This window comes from Hipposideros armiger, unplaced genomic scaffold (assembly GCF_001890085.2).
Source record: "Hipposideros armiger isolate ML-2016 unplaced genomic scaffold, ASM189008v1 scaffold_267, whole genome shotgun sequence".
NCBI lineage: Eukaryota > Metazoa > Chordata > Mammalia > Chiroptera > Hipposideridae > Hipposideros > Hipposideros armiger.
Genome location: NW_017731617.1, coordinates 1,297,333 through 1,318,211, shown reverse-complemented (window position 1 = coordinate 1,318,211; position 20,879 = coordinate 1,297,333). Strand labels below are relative to the sequence as shown.

General features: G+C 47.7%; 1 protein-coding gene across 1 annotated transcript in view; it reads right to left on the bottom strand.

The window, feature by feature from the left end:
- PAPPA (pappalysin 1) overlaps nt 1-20,879 on the bottom strand; it is a 201,265-nt gene that overhangs the window by 71,988 nt on the left and 108,398 nt on the right. The window contains exon 9 of the mRNA XM_019656847.1: nt 20,115-20,308. Within this exon, the coding sequence (XP_019512392.1) occupies nt 20,115-20,308 (194 nt within the window). The remainder of the gene's footprint in view (nt 1-20,114; nt 20,309-20,879) is intronic.

Here is a 20,879-nt window from a genome sequence, read left to right as displayed (position 1 = left end):
CGTCTGATAAGGCAATGAGGCACAGGGGCTTTAAACAACTCTCTCAAGGTCGTATTTCTAGTTCTGTATGCGAGCCAGAAGCTGGAGCTTGCTCCCTCTGATTCCATGCTGTGTGTAGTCTATCTCAGAGCTCCCCGAGTTCCGCTTTCCTTGGTCCAAACCTCCACTTCCTCTGCTGGAAAACAGGGCCCCAATTACCACTCGTTTTGCCTCCCGTCATTGCACATGCTCTCCCCGCTCCAAAGGTCCCCATAATGAACTTTCCAAAGTGAAAACCTAATCGTTATCACCCGGCTGCTTACCACTCCCTCCACGGCTGCCCATGGACCACAAGATGGAGCGTTTCCTGGACAGAGCTGGTTTCAGCCATGCCCTTGCCTTCCCCGCCAGCTGTTTTCCCTCCATGAGCAGCAGGCAGGTGTCCACATATATACACAGTGGTGCCCCCTTCTCACACTAGACAACTCTTTCTCCCACATGCTGTGGACTCTGCCACCATGATGCTTGTGCCCAGACTTCTCCCTGCACCCCCCAACTCCCCTCCAATGTGCTGGGCTGACCTCTTTGTGAAACACGACACATACTTCAAAGCCAGTCTCAAATATCACCCCTCCTCTGAAAGCCTTTGCTCACCCCCAAGCAGAATTAATTGCTCTCTCTTATGTCTCCACATAGTTCTTTATATATACCTTGGTTATAGCACTTGTCAAGTTGGATTAGAGTTGTTTAGAGCCCAGCTTGTCCCTTTAAACTCTGAAGACTTCCAAGGTGAGAACCATGTTTTATCTTCAAATAAATCCTAGCAGATTACCCAGCACACAGGACACAATAGGTGCCCAGAGAACAATAACAGCAGCAGCTGCACATAGTGAGTGCCTGTTGTATTCTGGGCACTGTGGTAAAGACTCTATACGTACGCAGTCATGCATGCAATACTCATGACAACTCTGTGAGGGGGTTACTATTATTATACCCATTTTATAGATAAGGGCATTGAGGCCCAGTAATTTGCCTAAGCTCACACAATTAGATAGTAGTACCAGGATTCCAATCCAGGTACAAACTCAGCCTACACGTTTCACCCTTGATGCTAGCTTGGAAAGGGCCTTCCTACATATCTGTCAAGGCTGTTATGGAGGATGAGTTTGGGATGTCTCCTTGCTGCCGTCTCCTGGGCTCCTGCATAGAAGCTGCTTCAGCAGACCAAAGCAGGCCCTTTATAGGTCTGCCCTGGGCAGGGTGATGGGGTTGCGAGAGCCCAGGATGGCCAAGCAAGGGACCCGCCTCCTACAACCCACTCAGTCACTCACTTCCTCTGACATTCATCCTTCCCACCTGTAGAAGAATAAAATAAGATGAATCCCCAAAGGGCTTTTCAGTTCTGACATTCTGCCAGCTTTTGATTTCTACCCTCTTCCTCGTGACTGCTGCTGAAGAAAACGTTGACTTTGCTATCAAGTATGATCATCCCGTTGGCCTCTGAGTTGGCCCATGGATCCCATGTCTCTGACACTCTAAGGTGGAAAGCTAATTTCACAGGTGCCTTTTTGTTCTAAGGCAACTGGAGGAATAACATAAAAGTTTACTGCATCCATTCCAGCAATGTGTTTTCTATTTTCTTTTATTTTACTAGTTTTATATTTATTTGTTTGTTTGGTTGTTTGTTTGTTTGTTTGTTTGTTTGTTTGTTTGTTTGTTTTTGCGTGTGTGTGTGGCTGCACAAGGGCTGAGAGATCTTCCCCCATAGCTTTGAGCGCATTGGATGTTGGAGCTGGGATGACCCTCAGAGATGTGATTCCAGCCATCACATCTGATACATAGATGGGAACAGAGCCCAGCGGGGAGAGGAGAGACAGGCTTGATGGTACCCTGTGAGCTCCTCTGGGATGGCCGAGATGTCTGGTGGTGCCTGGGGTTGCCCAGGCTGACAGAGCAGATGCCTCTGTCACCCCAGAACCTGGGGACTGTCATCCGCTCCACGCACACTGCCAGCCACTACATCCAGTACCCGCCTCTAAACCCCCTCCTTTGCCGAAGACTGCTTTCAATTAGAGGAGTTAACGATGTCTTGCTTTCAAAGAGTTTTTTAAATCCAGTTTATCTTCCACCCACACACGACGTACACAAAGGCGGGGAGACGGAGGGAGAATAGGGCAAGCTCAAGTTCTGGTGTTTTCCCACACAGGGGAGACGCCATGAGGTTTCTATTGAATTTCGCTTTTACAGATTTACATGCCCTTTTGTCAATCACAGGGGGGAGGAAGTGCTTGTCAAACCTTCAGCCCATCCTCTCCAATTTCCTCTTTCAACCCAACGGGACTTGGGAATGAGCCCCTAGAAAAGAGAGGAAAAGGAATAGGCGAGGGGGGGGGACCCAGGCTGACAATAACAATACACGTAAACGCACACGCGCACGCATGCATGCACACGCATGCACATCAGGCAGTGCTTCCCAATACTTCTACTTAAGCTACATATTTAAACTTCAGCCACGCAGGGCCAATGCCAAGCTACTTCCCCAAGAATGACAAGGTTGCAAACGGGGGCAGAGTTCCTTGATCTGATGACTGCAGGAGGGGAAGCCTGCTGGAGGCAGCACATCCGACTCTGGTTGTGAAGGGCGTAGGGAGGTAGAGTGGCCCAGGTAAAATAAAGCCACCTCTGCAAAGCCAGCTTGACTGTTCCTTACAGAACACATGGCTCCCTCCTCAGTGCTCCCATAGGCGAGAGAAAGGGCACCAGCTCTCAAAGACAGTTTATCCATATGGGTGCTTCCCATATATGATGTCATCTGGCCCTCATAATAACCCTAAGGAATAAACATGTTTGTCCCCACTGTAAAGCTAAAGACTCAGGTTTGAAAGGCATTGGTCACTCCCTTATGGCTTAGGAGTCAAAGCCATGTGGCCTGACTCAAAGTTCATTCTCTTCCCAGCCCGTGACTGGACTTCCAATAACTTGGTCATACCCTTTGTGCAATGCACTTGCATTGTGGTTTCTTGTCTGTCCATTCTGTCTGTGCATGAGCTTCTAGAACAGTGTCTCTGCCTAATGTATCTCTCCTTTGCATTGGTCTAATGTAGGTTGTTGGGCGGGGCTCACTGAACATTAAAACCACCCTATGAGAAACCATCCTATGAGAAAGGTGTTAGCATTACCTCTACTTCCCAGGTGAGAAGCTGAGACTGATAGATAACAAGAAGTGAAATGGCCTTTGAGCCCACTGGACTGGTTGAGGGGACATGTGGCCTCAGTGCTGCCATTCCCCCAGGTCTTGCCCAGGGCAGGCATCAGGAATCAGATAGTGCATGCTCGTCTGGAGTGTAGAACTATGACTCCATCTCAACAAAAGGCTCCCGTGAGCCACTCACGATGGGTCAGCATTGGCCCAGGAGATGAACCAACTTGCAATCCTTGAACTTGGCTGTCAGCTCACGGACGGCAAGAATGAGGTCTTGCTATAGCTTCAGTATTAAGAGCAGAGGACCTTAGCGAGGACTAAGGTCCTCGCTAAGCAAATAGCGGTTGAATAAAGGAATGAACTACCAACAATAACGATAAAGGTTATGGATCCTTTACTATATACCAGGCTTTCTCTTTCACTGCATTAATTGATTTCAAGGTTTTTTTCCAAAATGTATCTGAAATCCACAAAAAACAAAAAGTTGATATTTTGACTATTTTATGCATTTAATAATAACAATGTGAGCTGCTTTGTATATAAATGACATTGTTTTTATGCATACAAATTTCAGATATATTCATTTGGATATATCCGACCATCGCAGCAAATGAGCTATCAAATGCTTTCCACACCTTATCTCAATTAATGCACGTCCAAACGCGCGCGCCCCGCGTGCTCCACTGCCAGGTTCAGGGCCTCTCCCAGTGGCTGCAGAGTACCAGGGTCCTCTCCCTCCTGGGTTATCCTTCTCTCCACTCCTAGGCCCACCCTGACCTCTTTCCTATGCCCCTTATTCCAACCTGACCCCCTGAACACAGAAAATGTAAAGGGCAACTGAGGGTTAAAAGATTCACAACATACATACACATGCACATACATACACACCTCCAATTCCCTCCTCCAACTTCCTTTTTACACACTTCATAGCAGGCAGAGAGAGAGAGAGAGAAATAAAAGCCAGGCTTTCTTTTACCGACCATTAGAAACAATTATCACTTTCCCCAGGCCTCCAGAGCAGCTTTCGCCTTTGATGCCCGCCTTAAAGAAGATAGAGGAAGGGGAGGGGGAGGAGTGGGTCGCCTTCCTTTCAGTTGCAGGATTTATTGTTTGGCACAGACAGACAATCAAGCAAACAAGCATTTCCTGTGTGTAGGGCAAGTGTGGCAGCTGAATGATGCTTCCTTCCTTCCACCCAGGGTTCTGGAAATACCAGCAGGACCTCAGGGCCCCCACCCAAGAGCCACTTCCAGATAAGATAACTTGGCATTGGATGCCCTCCAACCTTGGGGCTCAGCTCTGGGGTGATTAACACCTCCGAGCCCCTGAGGTCTGTCCCTAACACATTTCGCACTCCTTAGGGGTCTAACCTCCTCCAGGCCTGCACCTCCCCCGCTCTGCAGTCCTGTGGTTTGAGGTGCACACCCCTGGCCTGATCAAATGATCATGCAGAAAAAAGCCTAGGGTGTTCAGGGGGAACGGAGCAGAGACAACATTCAAGATGTCACTCACTGTTCTACAGTATCCTGACACTTTTCCAGGTGGGGAAACGAACTCTCACAGAGGAGAGATGGCACGGAATCACAGGATCGCTCCTTGGGGACTGCTCGTTCAATTGCTTACTTCCACAGACAGAGGCTTGAGATTTCTAGGGCACAGAAATGGGATGCCCCAACCCTCTTCAAAGGATTTGTTTCTGCAAGAGGTCTGACAAAGCACCCATGATAGGGGGCAAAGCCATCATTTCAAACCAGCAACTGGGACCAGCAACCATGCTCCAAGTACAAATCCTCGCATTCTTGGGAGGGGGGTAGCGCCATCCTGACTTACTCCATAGGTGAGGAGCCTAAGGTTCAGAGAGGCAAGCGGTGTGCCAAAGCCACATCTATCGGGACGGGTCCAGTCTGGCGCTGTCTCCTATTATACGGGTGAGGAAACTGAGGCCCACACAGTGTAAACGGTGGTCATAATGAGGATGGTGACAATGACGGTGTTGACAGTGAGCACCCAGCTGTTTTCAGCTCCGTTTAACTCCATCCTCAAGTCGTTGGGGGGGGGGGAGGAATGGGGTTCATATTACCCAATTCCAGGCAGGGAAACTGAGGCCAGAGGAGGGAAAGAAAGAATCACCACAGCAGTGGTAGCAATAACTAAAATAGTGACTGACACTGGCCACCAATTTCCATTGGATGGAATGTTAGTTCTCACAACTCCACCCCATGGGGTTGGCATTCTCTCCCCATCTTACAGACAGTAGGGCCAGGCAGTGGGTATCCCTGGAACCCAGATGCAGCAGCGTTTGAGGAAGCACCGGGCAGGGGGCTGGGGCTCCTCCAGCTAGTAAATCCTCTAACAAGGGAGAGTGATTAGTGTCGGATGTGGCAGTCTGCTTTTGTGCTGCTGACAGCTCCTCCCTTGAAAGGCCCTCCGCAGGCCTGCTCCAATCTCTGCAATTATGCCATTCACTAGTCACCCAGGCCCGCCTCTGAACTCCTGACCCAGCAGTGAAAGACTCAGGATCTCATTACTAATCTCTTAAGCCACCTAGTCCTCCAAAATACACCCATTTAAGTTGGAGGCCAAGGCTTCGAGGGTGGGAGCCGGGGAGAAGGAAAGCCCAGTGCAGGGACTTCTCATGACACGGCCATGTTCCCTTTCTGGGGCCTGTGGCCGCAGCCAAAGGGCAGCTGGCCTGGCTCTGCGGCTCAGCGCAGGGCAGGCCTGGCCGAGGGTCGGTTGCTCTGCTTAGAGACTAGAAGGCCTCTGGAGGGGAAGATTATCTGGGCCCACCTGTTTGTAATTTCAGGGGTGCGGGTAAGGGATGAGGCCCGTGTTTGTTTTAATTATTATTATTGTTGTTGAAAAGGGAGGGAAGAAATGAGCAGAAACTGCTAACATCTGGAGGCTGCTGTCCAGCTTACGTAATCTCCCGTCGCAGAGGAGGAACACGGGATCTCCAGCCAGATGGTCCGTGGGTGACTTCATGGCACATGTGCCTTCTCCAGCAGGAAGATGCTGACGGGGCTAGGAGAGTGGGCTGTGGGGCCTTCTTGAAATTCTTTAGGGGTGAGAGGCAGAGGTTTGAGGGGCTCCCAGAGATCTCAGTTTTCTTTTAGAAGACTCAGATATCTTTTCCAGCCAAAGCTCAAATTTTTCTCTTGTATTTCTCTTTCATTCATGAATTAATTCATGCATTCATTCATTCATTCAATATACGTCTACCTAGCCCTTATCATGTGTTAGCTTCGTTATTCCCCATGGTCTATATGAGAAAATGGATCCCAGAGGGGGAAAAAGCAATAAAGGTAAAATCCCTTCTCCTGAAGAGTGCTCAAACCCATACAGGGGTTGGGTGGAGAGTGAAAGATTATGCACGCAAACACTCATAAAACAATGCGGTAGGTTCTGTGTTCGAGGTACACGCAGGCCGAGAGAGGGGCATGAAGGAGGACGTTGCCTAGGCAATTTATGCCTGAGGATCAGGTCTGAAATGCAAAATCTTAATGTCAAGTGGGCTCTGGAGAGCAGGAACTGGAGGGAAAAGAAAAAAAAAAAAAGACAAGAGAAGAGGGGAAACTGGGCCACAGCTGAGCCATGACAAACCTAGTTTCCCAGATGATGTCAACAGCAGAAGCATGAAGGATAAAGTTCGAGATGCGAAATCTTGCTGCAAACAGATTTCTGAGCAGATTGTTTTTTAAGAAACACGTTGCTAACTTTCTGGGCTTCCAAATCTCTCTGTTTTTAAACATTTATACTGAAAGCAATTAATGCAATTTCATGAATTCTCGATCAGGATGTAAAAGCAGTGTACACTGTGGATCAGATCAAAAGGGCGCTGCTGTTAGCTTCAACCAAAACATTCCCTCAGCACTAGATCAGAGCACAGAGATACTGCCAGTGTTAGATGGAAAGCCTGAGGCACTGCCAGCTCCAGATATGAATCCTGAAGCATCATGATTTTTATTTCAGAGCCTGGAGGCATTGTGGGATCTAGAGAAGTAGGCTGAGCACTGAAATGCTTCCAGTTCTAGACCGGAATACTGAAGTACCATGATTCTAGAACAGGACCAGGCAATGCTGTCTGCTCTGCATCCAGCACCCCATAACTGCCTGAGTAGAGACTCAAAGACCCAGAACACAAATCCAGTTAGCTTGAACCCAAAATGCCTTGTCTCCTGGCTCTAGAGTAGAATTGGGAAGCAGAGTCAGCTCTGGAGCAAAGCGCTGAAACGTGGAAATCTCGACCACTCAGCTCAGACCTCTTCTTGGCCTCTGGGAGCCCTGAGATGTTCACGGGTTAATCAGGAAAGCAGTGGCCACATCTAAGCTTTGTGCCTGGTCACCGAAACCCTCAGCTGGGACTAGTTGAGCAGTGGGTAATGGCAGTGTCGACCACACTGGCTATTGAAGAAAGGTCAGAGGAGTGATTTCTCACTTAAAAACATCTGTGTGTGAAAGGAACAAGACTTTCTCAAGTTCATAAAACTAGGAGTTTCCAGGTTGTTTTCTATTTTTTTCCTCCCTTCTCCTGCTCTGCCTTCTCCGGCTTCCCTAATTAAGATCTGTATGTTCCAAGTTGTGTCCAAGATGAAGTACGAGTCAGGTGACCTGCACGGAACTCCACTCACTGTCAAGATGACCATGCAGCGTGCACTGTCCCTGGGTCCTAGTGGCAGATCTCAGGGTCTCTGATCCACGCCTACAACCTTGGTGAACAAAGGCTAAAAACCACCCAGTGATCTCCTCTCTCCTCTTTGCTTTTGAAGAGCAGGTGGTGCTCTTGCCAAAGCTGCATCCAGCTTGATTTCTTCTAGGAAGAGGCTCCCAAGTGTGCAACGCACTGATATATGCAAGGGACAAGGGGACACGGATTGCTTCTGCATTTAATAGTATCCCGCCGACCTTCCAGCTCAAACAAGGGTTCTCATTCTTAAGGACCAGGGTGGTATTTCTCTCTGGCCTTCCCCTCTAAATTTCAGAAGTAGGGTCTGTGATCGTGATATGCAAACTGGGGGCTTTGCCCCCCCCCCCAAAAAAAAGAATGTTCCATAAACACTGCTGACTTACGTGTCCACCACCTCATCAGCAGATTGCTGAGAAGGACAGAGACTTTCCAGAGTGATGCTTTCCCCCAGTGGCACCCTTGGCCAAGGCAGCCCACATCTGCATAAAGGAAGGGTGTTCAAGCAGCTGTTCTGAGATGAGGTCCCTGGGAATGACTGCAGCATGATCTGAGTCTGAAATGTGAACTCTTCAACAATCACCTGCCACTTTCCTGAAGCTTCCTTGGAGCAGTGGAAGCCACATACATTTAATTACAGTTAAAGAGGTGTGGGCTAGAATCTCAGCTTCTGCCACTTACTGACAGCATGACCTTGAACCCTTCAGGAAGCCTAAATTCCTCCATTGCAAATGAGGGGACGGTGCCTACTTTGGAGGGCTGTTCCCAGGATGGAAGCTACCCTCAGACACACTAGAAACACACAATTAATATTTCCCTCTATCCTTTCTTCCCTACTTCTTTCTTCCTGGCTCTAGAGGAAGGCAGTCATGGGTTCAAATTCCAGATTTCCCAGCCCAACCCCTGCGACAGCTGCAGAAACTTGGATAAGTTACTTAACCTTTGTGACTCTCCATTGACTCCTCTGTAAACCAGTGAAAGTTAGTTGCTGCCTGATAGGGTGGTTAGCAGGTGTAAATGTGCTAAAACAGTGTGACGCTCTGGGGATGTAATGACCCTAATAGGCAGGCCACTCCATGGCTCCTGTCTTCATTATCAACGCTTGTGGTTGCAATTAATTGTCATTACTGTCATTTATTACTGTTTAGTCACTCCTTTTTCCCGCTCCCTAAACTCTATATTCCTCTTCTCTTCTCCCTCCACTTCTCCTTCCTCCCTTCTTTTTCTCTTACTCTTTACACCCTCCTTGGCTGGGCCTCTCTGTGGGAGACCTCTCTGAAGATGAACCACACTCTCAAGCCAGAAAGACAGCCCTTGAGGTTGCCATCAACCTCTGCAGGAATCTAGTCACAAGGACACACACAGACCCTAACTGTTCCCAGACTAATAAGAGGCAAAGGGATAGAACCTTTATCCAGCTTCCAGAAGCTGTTTCCTACTTTTTGCACAAAGCTGCAAAATGCAGGTTTACTCATAAATATTTATCACATGCCTACTATGTGCCAGACCCCGTTCTTGATCCTGAAACACACACGGCAGTGAACATGAGAAAACAACAACAAAAGTCCCTGTCCTCGTGCAGCTAACATTCCAGAGTGGCGGGCAGCCATGGAAGCAGAGAGGAGTAGAAAGAATTCGAGGCTGGGGCTCAGGATGGGCTCCCAGGGCCTCTCCTTCTCTCGACTCACCCGTGGCAATTGCCTCATCTGTAATGTAGGGGATGAACCAGGGGACTTAAGAAGGCCCTGCTCTCGCTGGTCACCTATTGTATTAACAGGGGAATGTAACCTGGCCACCTAAGGGAATCACTTAGAGACACTGATTTGTATATTTTAGCCAATCATAAGCCATCACCCAGCAGATGTTGTTTGCAACAGCATCACTCAATGAATCCATAAACATTCTCTGAGTATTCTTAGGTAGCCAAGCCCGGCCTCGGCACTGGAAATACCTAAAGGGGTAAGATGGAGCCCAATCCTTAGCTGCCGCAGACCACTGGGTATGGAAATCCATGGACACAGTCAAATGCAAACTCAAAGGCAGCTTGTGCTCAGGGCCACTGGATGGTTCCAGAAGGGCTATGAGGTATCAGAAGAGTAAGGGCTGCGGTGGTCAGAGGAGGCCTTTGGGAAGGGGTGCCATTTGAGCTGGACCTTGGAGGAGAGTCAAGCCTTAAAGAGGTGGAGAAGCGAATGATGGGTCTTCTGGGATGAGAAGTGAGAACCCAAGGGCATGTCTGGGGATTACAAGTTGGACCATTCTGCCTGGAACACACCCATAAGGTAACGGGCTGTGAGGAAAAGCTGGTACAGATCATGCAAGGCCCTGCCTGCAAAGGCTACTGATTGTTTAGGCCGTGGAGAGCAATAGGGAAAGCTTCACAGGCAAGAGATCACTGAAAACCATATTCACTGTGAATTCTGGAAAATGTATTCCAAAGGCAAAGCTTCTTCATTGAGCATATATGCAGACTTAAAGAGATGTAAGGCATCGCATCGCAAAAGATTAGCGTGTCCTATCTCATTCTGGGAAAGAGAGACACATTATTTAAAAATTTTGTTGGGAGACGTGGAAAGTGCATGGGCTGTGGGGCTAAAACAAGTGGATTTACTCCTGTTCCACCACTTGGAGTAAAGGCCCCTTTGTGAAACTCTGTGAACCCCTCTGTGAAATGGGAACACAACTCTTACTACACAGGTTGGTTATAAGGATTTGATGAAACAACTGAACTGAATAAATTTAGGTACCAGTTACTCTCTATCAAGCACTGTCCCAAGTGCTTCATGGGACCCTTACCATGACCACTTAAATTCCCTAGTAAACAGTTAAGGAGACTAAGACCCAGGGAGACTAAGTAACTTGACTGAGATCTCACTACAAGTGGCAGTACTGGGATGTAACATACTCTAGGTCAGCTCTGCCCAACAGGAAGCCCACTACCCCCATGTGGCTACCTACATTTAAATTCATTAGAATGCAAAGTCCAGTTCCTTAATTTCATGAGCCACATTTTAGGGGCTCAATAGAAGAGGTGGCTAAGAGGCTACACTACAGGGCGGTGCTGATACAGAGCGCTTCAACGGTCACTGAAAGTTCTATTGAACAGCTGATGTGGAGCCTGGGCTCTTCACATTGACCCAGTTCTGCCTCCAGCGGAACATTAAACTCCTGCCCATGGCTCCCTGATGCATGCTAGGTTAGCTCCTTCCTTGCACTGAATTGATACTGTCTCCCTGGACCCCTTGCTCCAGGCAGCTGCAGTGCAGACCTGTGCATCGCTCAGATAGCATCCTAACTCCTGAAGGCAGTATCCTGCCAGCTGACCAGGTCTCCCCCACACCTGTGCCTCTGTCCCAGGATGCAGAGAAATGCAGACACCGACCAAACATCCCCATCCACTAGCTGCACAGATGGGTCCAGTTTAGGAAGGGGTCCCAGGGTGAGTCTCTGTTGGACCGCCCTGGCACAGAAGCATGCCTCTCGGCAGGGGTCCCTCTCACATGCCTGTCTGAGTCCATCTCTCCCTGGAAAAGGAATATGCACAAATGTATCCAGGACCTCCTGGCACTTGGATCTAGCTGAAGAATTTGGAGAGTTTTAAGAAACCCATGGCTGGGGTGGAAGAGAGGGTAGAAAGTCCTTTGGGGTTTGGTTCTAAAAGTAAGGAAGAGGGACACAGAAGGCGGGTAAGAGGCTTGAAAAACAAATACAAACAAACAAACAAAACATATACACAAATAAAAACAAAATTCTGTGCACAGGCAAACCCCAGCTCCCCTTGGAACCCCATCCTTTTGGGCCTGGCTTGAGAAAGTTTACTTTCAGACTTAGAGAACTGAGCATGTGGTTTCAGGGGACAGAATTCTATGCCGCCGAGGCAGCGGGCTCAGCAAGCTACGCCGGCTCTTGCTTCCTCAGTCCCTTACAGCCTCGGAGAGTGAACGCTGTTTACATTTTTCACATGTTTCCTGGGTACAGAACATGAAACTAAATTACACAGCAAAAGCCATGCTGGCTCCACGCCGGTGCCTCCACTTAAAATAACAATCGTTTTTAAAAAGAAAATGAAAGATGCGACTGGAGCAGGGTCTTCAGGGAGTCTTCATGGTGAATGACAAGGATGGGAGAAAGGGGTCTGGTCCCGAATCTCAGAGTAGAGAAAGGAGATGGAGAGAATAAGGACAATGAGATAGGAGCGGGTCAGGCTTGGAGAAGAGGGAAGACAAAGGCCAAGGAATTCTTCCTAGAGGGGCCATGGAGTGGGCTGGCAGAGCTGCGTCTGCTCTCTGTGGAGAACTCGTGGAAGCAGCCCCAAGCCACAAAGCTTTGCTTGTTCTTGGGCTTCAAGTCAGGAGTCAACTGGCAAGAGAGAAATGAAGACTCGCTCTTCAAACCAGGCCTTCCCTGCTCCACGTGGCACCTTTCCTGCTCCTTGAATACATTTTTGTTGTATGACTACGAATGCTAGGCCCAGCCTTTCACTCAGCCTCACCCTACCCCCTCGATGTGCATCCCTCTAAGGGTAACTCCATTTGCCTGCGTGTGACAGCCGTTGCCCAACATGTGTCTTTTCTTATTAGAAGTACCTATCTCAGCGTTCCCTTTCCTCCACCGACACACAAGCTGCTGGAGGGAAGAGCTGGAATTATTCATCTCAGCCCGAACCCACTGCTGGAAGTGGTCCTGTTGGACATAGTACATTCACAATAAGATTATATTGATTGTGAATCCAAATGTCAGAATCATTTTGTAACAGATAGGGGATTGAGAGGTTGAGGAAAGTTGTTTAAGTCAAATCTTAATTAGCTGAAATAAAACCAAGGGACTCTCAAAGTCTCTTTCTGCTTAGATTTCTATGGCCAAAAGAGTATGCCTTTAAAAAATAATAAACTAAAAAATAAAAACAAGCAAACCAAAGAAAACCCTCAATTGTTTCTAATTGGATCCCTCGGTTGCTAAAACTTCATAGGCTGCAAAAAGCATTTCTTTAAAAAATTTTCAGTTGCTAGCAGAAGGACAATGACATTTCTGACTCAATTGTCCCATCCTTGACAAGCACTTGCTATAACAGATGGCACTACACCTATTTTGTAGATCAGAAATTGGACAGGGACAAAGACAGCTGGCTTTCCCAAAGTGACAGAGATAGTAAGGTAAGTGGTAGACTCTAGAACTGGAAGCTGGGTTGATCTGATCCTAAATCTTTTTTTTTTCTTTAAAACTCTCCTCAAAGTTTTCAAGGTCAATCATTGTGTCTAGCATTTCATAGGCATTGAAAGGGAAGGCAGGCAGGCAGGCAGGCAGGCAGGAAGGAAGGAAGGAAGGAAGGAAGGAAGGAAGGAAGGAAGGAAGTAGAGAGGGAAAGAGAGGGCTACGAGGAGAGTCTGACAGACTCCTTGGCTGGGATCCTGAAAAATTCAATAGATTTAAAGTCCCTCCCAGCCCGAGGTTCCATGAAAAGTTCAGGTGGTTATAGCCACAAGCTCAGGGGGGTCCTTTCTGATGCAGGCATCGTTTTTTTACTCTTCTGAAGGAATTTCTGTGGACCAAGGGACTTTCTGTTCTTTCTCCTTAGATGACTCGCACATGTGCTCTTAAAAAAATTTTCAGAAACCACCAGGAGAAAGCAGATCCCTTGGGTATTTGGGAAAACTGCTTGGAATCTTCTCTGACATGTCACTGTTCCCTTCCCCTCTCCTCTTTCCTCCACCACGGGCAGATGCTGTCCCATTTCACCAGCGAGAAGAGCTGCATGCTTTGGTGAAGACACATGTGGGGAAGGGACAAGCCTTAGAAGTGACCTCAGCACTGGGTGCTGAGTCCAAGATTTGTCTCTCTCCCCTTCGCAAATAATATCATCTAAATAGCATCGCAGAATTGCTTATCCATGCAAGATTTCTGAGTGAGGCTATTTCAATGCAATGCCAGGAGCATGGTGTAAGAAACGGAAGTAGAAGAAAGCGCACCACAGGTGAGGCGGCTCATCTCCCCGAGACTCAGTTTTTCATGATGAGAGATGGGAAGGAACGCATCTCAGTTTCATAATGTGCTTCCAACTCCTAGAACAGGGTCTGGCATACAGGAGGTGTCCCACAGATGTCACTCCTCTTGCTCACATGGACACCAGATCCTGTGAGCCTTCTGCTTAAAACCTCTGAACAGCACCCCATCGCACGCAGGATAAAGTCTCAATTTCAAACATCTGAAGGGTGGTGCTGTACAGCTTCCTAGCTTGTCTCTCTGGATTTCCTCTTATTTTGTATTGGCCTTTTTTTTGGATGTCTGGCTGTCTGTCTTTCCCTCCATCTCTCTCTCTCTTGTCTCTCTGACTATTCTTCCATTCAGACTCCTCTCCTAGACCCCAGCTTATCCTTCTAGCCGCAGCTTAGCAACCGCTCCGACCCTCTAGGTCCCCGTGTCTCAGCACTTCCTACACTGCATTGTAAGCACCTGTGGGAAGATTTCTTACCCTCGTGTCCAGAGAGCCATGGATATCTGCTCTCCCTTCCTCTAAACACAAGGATGAGGAAGACGCACGTAAAGGGTCACAAGGAGGACACACACCTTGCGAATCTGACTAACAGTTCCAGGTTTCCTGTGTCGAGCGCGTGGCTTGTGACAAGCCTGTTAACTGAGCATAGTTGCCTCCCCCCTTTACAATTGTCCTGTGTGGGCTTTCCTTCCTTTTTCCACACATCCAAAATCTAAGAATTTTTTTTTTATACTCAGGGATTGACAACTTAAAACATTTCCTATATTTCTCCCATACTTTCATATTCACATTTTCAATGACTTTCTGGAGACCTAGGCGGTGCCCAACCTTAAAGAAAGAATGCCTATATATAGGTGGAGAGCTAAGCAGCATGGCAGAAACAGTGGGGACACATTTGGCAGATTGGAGAGGGGGCTCCGGCTTTCTTGGTGTTCCTGCAATGCACACCACATATGAAAAGATGCACAAGACACTAGCTCCCCAGCTAATTCTCCTGAGTCCATCACTGGAGCAGGCGTGAGCAGCCTCGTCCTGCTCCTGGCCCTGCTATGTACAGTGGCCAGAATCGTGGTCCTGCCCCTTTCCATGCGTGAGCCCCAGAGCCAGTCAATAGGCTCTCTTAGCCTCACTGTCCTAAACTGTAAAGTGAGAACGGCGATTCCTCTTTCTGTAGCAGTTTTGGTAGGATTAAAAAAAAAAATTGATGCAGAGCCTGGAGAAACTTGGTAAATGTTATTTTTATAATGTGTCCAGAACCTTCTGAAAGTAGGCAAAGGACTTTTCCATCCCTACTCGTTGGCTCTCACCCCTGCTGGCTGAGTAAACTGATAGCAGTGTGGTTTCTTCCTCAGGGAGACACCCTCTGAATCTCACATGCCTGGGTCTTGGCTGTGATTTCCAGTTGGACACACCCCTCTGATGAAATGGTGAGCTCTTTGAGGGCAGCAAAAAGGGCCAGAGCTACTCTGGACTTTCTCAAAATGCCTGGCACAGCCCTGAGTGCGCAGGAAACGCGTGCTAATGCAACTGTGTTTAACTCAAACCAACGCTGACTAAGCTTCCGTACTGTGTGGGGTCACTGCACCAGCCCTGGGCTGAGGGTGTGGAGCGGGGGCTAACATGAATGAAAGAGGTAATTAACATTTGCACGACCCAACACGTGGGGAAAAAAAGAAGACTAAAAACACATGCTAAGGATTTCCCCTGCATTCACTCCCTTACTCTCCACCAGGTAGATGCACCATTCCCTCCTTCCAGAGGAGAAAAATGAGGTTCCCAGAGGAGTCCTTTGGGAGAGCAAAGCCACATCTGCATGGTTCCCACTTCACCCCATTCGCGCCTCTGCACTCTCCCTACTCACATGCCTCAGTGTAGGATACAAATATATTTCTGTTTGACCAAATGAATTAATACACAAATTACCATAACCCAAGACAAATTATGATTTGTCTTTTAATAGAGACACCAAGTATTATGGGGAGGCCAAAGAAATCCTTGCAACTCCTAGCGACAGGGCAAAGGGCTGACCTACCAATTATGGTCTGATGGAATATCAAGTCAGAGACTCGGTTCCCAAAGCAGCAGAGATGCCTTCATCTCCAGAGCAGAAGTATGAAGTCCAGCCACCAGCTCTGCTGAACGCCTCAGGAAGGAGAGCTTCCTGTGTCACAAGGCACTCCATCCTACTGTGGATAGTTCTCATTCTTAGAAAGGTTTTCTTTACTTTGGCCCTGAAACGACTGCCCTGGGAATGCTTAGTCTAAGTTTTACCCACAAAGGATTAACCACATAAATTGGTTGGTTGACCGAAGGTCCGTAATTCCCGGGAGAGCACTGCATATTCCTGATGGCCTTAGTGCGCCCATGTCTTCCTTAGGCCACTGCAGAAGGAGAGAGGTGCTTGCTTGGATAAGAGGAAATAGGCTTTGGGGAAATGCTGGGGGTGGGGGCGGGGTGGAGAAATATCTGCATCTCATGTTGGCAGCCTTTCGTGTAGAACACTGGAGAAATGCAACACAAGGAGACAAAATAAAAACAAGAGGAGATTGGAGATCTTTGCAGGCACTCAAACCAAATCATTTCTGGGGTTCCCAGAAGAGAGAGAACTTGATTCTTTCCGTTCATTTCCATTTTTGTTCTGTCTCAGGGACTTCTTGAATTCCAGCTGGGCCAGGAAGGTGCCTGGCCAAAATATCCAAAGAATGTCTCTTATTATAAGATGTCCAGCCCATTTGCACAACCAGGAAGTTTTGATACTTCTGATAATATTTGGATATAAGGCTCAATGTTCAGGGTGGAGTAACTTAGCCCTAACCAAATTTGGAAATCTTGCTTAAGGAGAATGGCTGAGAGAGACTGGAAACTATTAGAAGTGGAGAGTTTATATGAAATCAAAAATGAAGTTTTAATCAATTTTCGAGACTCATACAGCACAGTGCAGCACAATGAGTGTTGCTTCTCTGGAGCAGTCATCGTGAGAGCCTGCCCACTGACTGGAAGGGCTGCTCCTCTTGATAGAATTCTCATTGCTACATCTTGCTCACTGACCAGGGCAGAGGTGGAGCCTTTCATTTATTCGGTGTCTTCCCCAGACTCCAGCACAGGGCTAGGCACATAATTCCAACAGACTCCTACGTTTATCAAGTTTACAGCACCAAGGAAAGACAGAATGGGACAAAGCTGGTTTATAAAGAAGAAACGGGGACAACTGTAGTCATTTCATCACTGCCCAAATCAATGGATTTCCTAGTGAACACCAGCGGTCCAGGACATGGGCCACCTAGATAGGGAGTGGGAGTAGCATGAACTCAAAGGCGTGACACTGACCACGCGTCTGCTACAGGAGAATTCAGGTGCCTCATGGGGGCTGCACAGTGACGCCGACACTAAGATCTGGCATCGGGGATCCTTCATGCCCGTTCCCAGTGATATGTTCCCAGAATTCATTTACCTCCAACTTTTGGACGTGACGGGATAATTTGCCATCACCCACTGTCATCTTCCATAAGATCCTTCTGTTCCTAGATTCTCCCCTCGTGGGCTGTGTGCCTTTGGGGAAGCCACTCCACCTCTCAGTTTCTCCAAGATGGGTAATAATTCTTAGCTTGAAGAATGGTGAGGGGATTGGCTATGAGATGTCCATGAGCACCTAGCATGGTGGCTCGCGGACCTGGGTAACCCCTGGCTCCTCCCCTACTCCTCTCAATCTGCTTTGGTTCCCACTCTCTGGACTCATGCTCCTACAGGGCCTGTTCCTGTAGGAATGCTCACACGTGTTGGTGTGTGTGTGTGTGCATGCGTGCGTGCGTGTGTGTGTGTGTGTGTGTGTGTGTGTGTGTGTATAAAAGAGACAGAGACAGAAAGACAGAGGGAGAGAAAGAAGGAGAGTATAATTGTGTAAGAGGAAGGTGCATCTCAAGCCATCAGTCTCTTCACCGGAGTCCCTGACCGGATGAAAATTAACTACCAGCTTCCTCTAATCACTGCACAAGGTAATAGAGGCCATGGTTATACTTCTTCCTCTTCTTCTCTGTTGTCAAAAGGGAGCTAGTTTCCACTCCAGAAAGAGCCTTACCCAGAATTACACAGGCTCCATGTGTGTGTGTGTGTGTGTGTGTGTGTGTGTGTGCAGGATGGGGCCATGGTGTGTGAATGATTTTTCTAAGCATTTGCTTTCAGAGGGTAATTCAGGGGACATTTGTTCTGCTGCCCCTCAGGCCGCCCTGCCTGGCCTTGCACCCAGCCTGCACACACACGTTCCCTCCCCTGACCCTGTATTCTCCAGTGAGTTGATCTCATTATGGCAAATTTAGTTACAGCTGAAATCTCCTTGTAACAAAGATTATGTCCAAGCCCAGAGTAATGGAACCTAGTCGATTTCATTAAAATAAAATTGGTTACAATGAATAATTCAATAGGATGATTTTGTTTCCTCATCTCCTCTTTGTATATCGAAGAGCCAGTATTTATAATGATTTTTGTTTTAAATTGGATTTTTGTTTAGGAAGAGATAATCACCCATAATTCCTGACAGCCCCCTCCTTGCAAAAGTGGAATAATTGCTCCATGAAGTCTCTTTTCAAATGCTGAGACTGGAAAATTCTTCCTCTCCTTTTCTCACATTAGTAGCGATAACCTTTGGGTGATTTTTAAGCACAGCTGCTCCCTCAGTTCCTCCCCATGTGAGACTCTGAGGGTGTTAATAATTCCCCTGTTTGAATGATGGTTTCTAAACATTTCTAGGAACTGGATGCCAGTGTTGAATTTGGAACCCCTGGCTCTACTGCCACCCAGCCCTGCTGTTCCTGAGCAGGACATTCTCTGTCACAGAGAGGTGACTCTTGAACAATTTCTCTCAGTGTTGTTCATTTGTATGTAGCAATGTGTGTGTGTGTGTGCACGTGCATGTGCATGCACACATGTGTGCACATATCAATAATCAATTAAACATGCATTTCCTGAGCAGCTAGTTTTATCTAGATCTTGTGCTTAAAGATGAAGGGACAGAGAAGAATAAAACTCAAAGCTGGTTTTCAAAGAACTAGCAGCCTAATGGGGGCATCAGACACACAAACAGATCATTAGGGTTCAGCCCAGTAGGTAACACCAAAGATGGATTCAGCAAGTACAGAGGTGGCAAAGGGGAGGAGAACCCTAGACTTTCATTCACTCATTCATTCACCAGGCTGGCACTGCACATGAGAAGCATCAGGGAACACCATGTTCCCATTTATTTCCACTCTCCTCAGGGCAATTAGAAATGAATGCAAATGAATAAATGAAGAGTTTAATGAGTGTAAACATAAGCAAACAGAAAAATGAAAAAAATAACCACATAGACACTATAACTTATAAATGAGGCGGTCCCACCTTGTACCTCATCTGTTGATTTTTTTGCTGGGTCCCAGAAGAAGGTTACATCTCTCTTTCATCTAGACACCAAGCCTACCCTCCTGACCCTGACTCAGGGAAGCAACGTTAGAGAGAAATGGCTAGGAATAATGGCTCATCTGCAGGGCCAAGGGGCAGGATGGCCTCAAAGATGGCCAGCAGGCCAGGAGGTCAGAAGCACTGAGTCATGTCTCTGGGAAATGGAGTCTCGGAAGAAAGCAGGTGCTTGCTCAGCAGGATAATTGGAAAGGGGGCCCTGGGGGCAGCACAACCATCCCTGGAATCACATAAGCTCTGGTGGCCCCAACACTCTTGCTCCCTCAACTACACTGAAAGTCCTTTGGGGAAGAACCCTGGCATGTAAATAGTGCTAGGGGACTGGGGGATGAGTCACAGCTTTTTAAAGCTGGGAAGGTCCTTGGAGATCAAGTTCCACTACTTTCTCATTTAAAGAAGGGGGGTGGGGGGAATGGGGCCCAGAGAGGTGAAGAGACTGATCTAAGGGCACGCAGCAAATTCACAGGAGAGTGCTCAAGGAGCACACAACTTGGTACCCTCCACAAAATGTGGGACTCCTCCAAAAAAATGGGTTCTCACCCTATTGAATTCCAGTGGTATGTCCAAAATGGAATTCTTTTCCTGAAACATAGGGGCAGTCATTAACCTACTATGCTGATGTTCCTTGCACTTACCCCATGTCTAATCTCTGACAGACGGTATTCATGAGGCCCTGGACTTACATTTGGCTAGAGATATGGTCAAGTGGCCATGTCCAATGGCACCATCTTCGAGATGGGCATCCTTGAGGAGCAGAGCAGAAATTCAGAATGTCTGCAGGGAATGCCACCCATGGGCTGGGATCTTACCTGGGATGCTGCTGGCTGGCCAATAACGACCCAACCTGGGCATTGGTTGTCTTGATGGGAAACTGAAGCATTGGATGCCCACTGATCCAGGAACCCCTGGGGTGTGTAGACACCACAGTCCTTGATGCTAGTTTTCTGTTCAAACTCCTCACATACCCCATCACCGTCATGGAAATAGCACCGGCTGGGTTCATCTGCAGGGGATGGACATAGAAGAGAGAGAACGGATTGATATCTGTTCTTTGGTTTCAGCTCTCAGCAGCAGCTGTGAGATCGGACCAGCAGAATCATCGGCACTGCTAAGCCCATCATCAATCATCACAGTGGAATATTATTCAGCCTTAAAAAAGGAGGAAATCCTGCCATAGGTGACAACATGAATGGAGGACATGACGGTAAGTGAAGTGAGCTGGTCACGAAAGACCACAGACTGTATGATTCCACTTATATGATATGTAAAGTAGTCAACCTTAACAGAAGGAGAAAATAGGACAGTCATTGCTAGGGACTGGGAGGAGGGAACAATAACAAGTTACTGTTCAGTGGTATAAAATTTCATTTATGCAAGGTGATCAAGTTCTAGGCATCTGCTGTACAACATCGTGCTTCTAGTTAATAATACTCTATTGTACATCTAAAAATTTAAGACAGGGCCGGCTGAGTGGCTCAGTTGGCTAAGAGCTCACTCAAGAGTTTGAGCTCTGAGCAACAGCAGTTCGAGTCTAGCCTGAGCTGAGCAGCCGCTGAGCTGCCAACAGGTAGCAG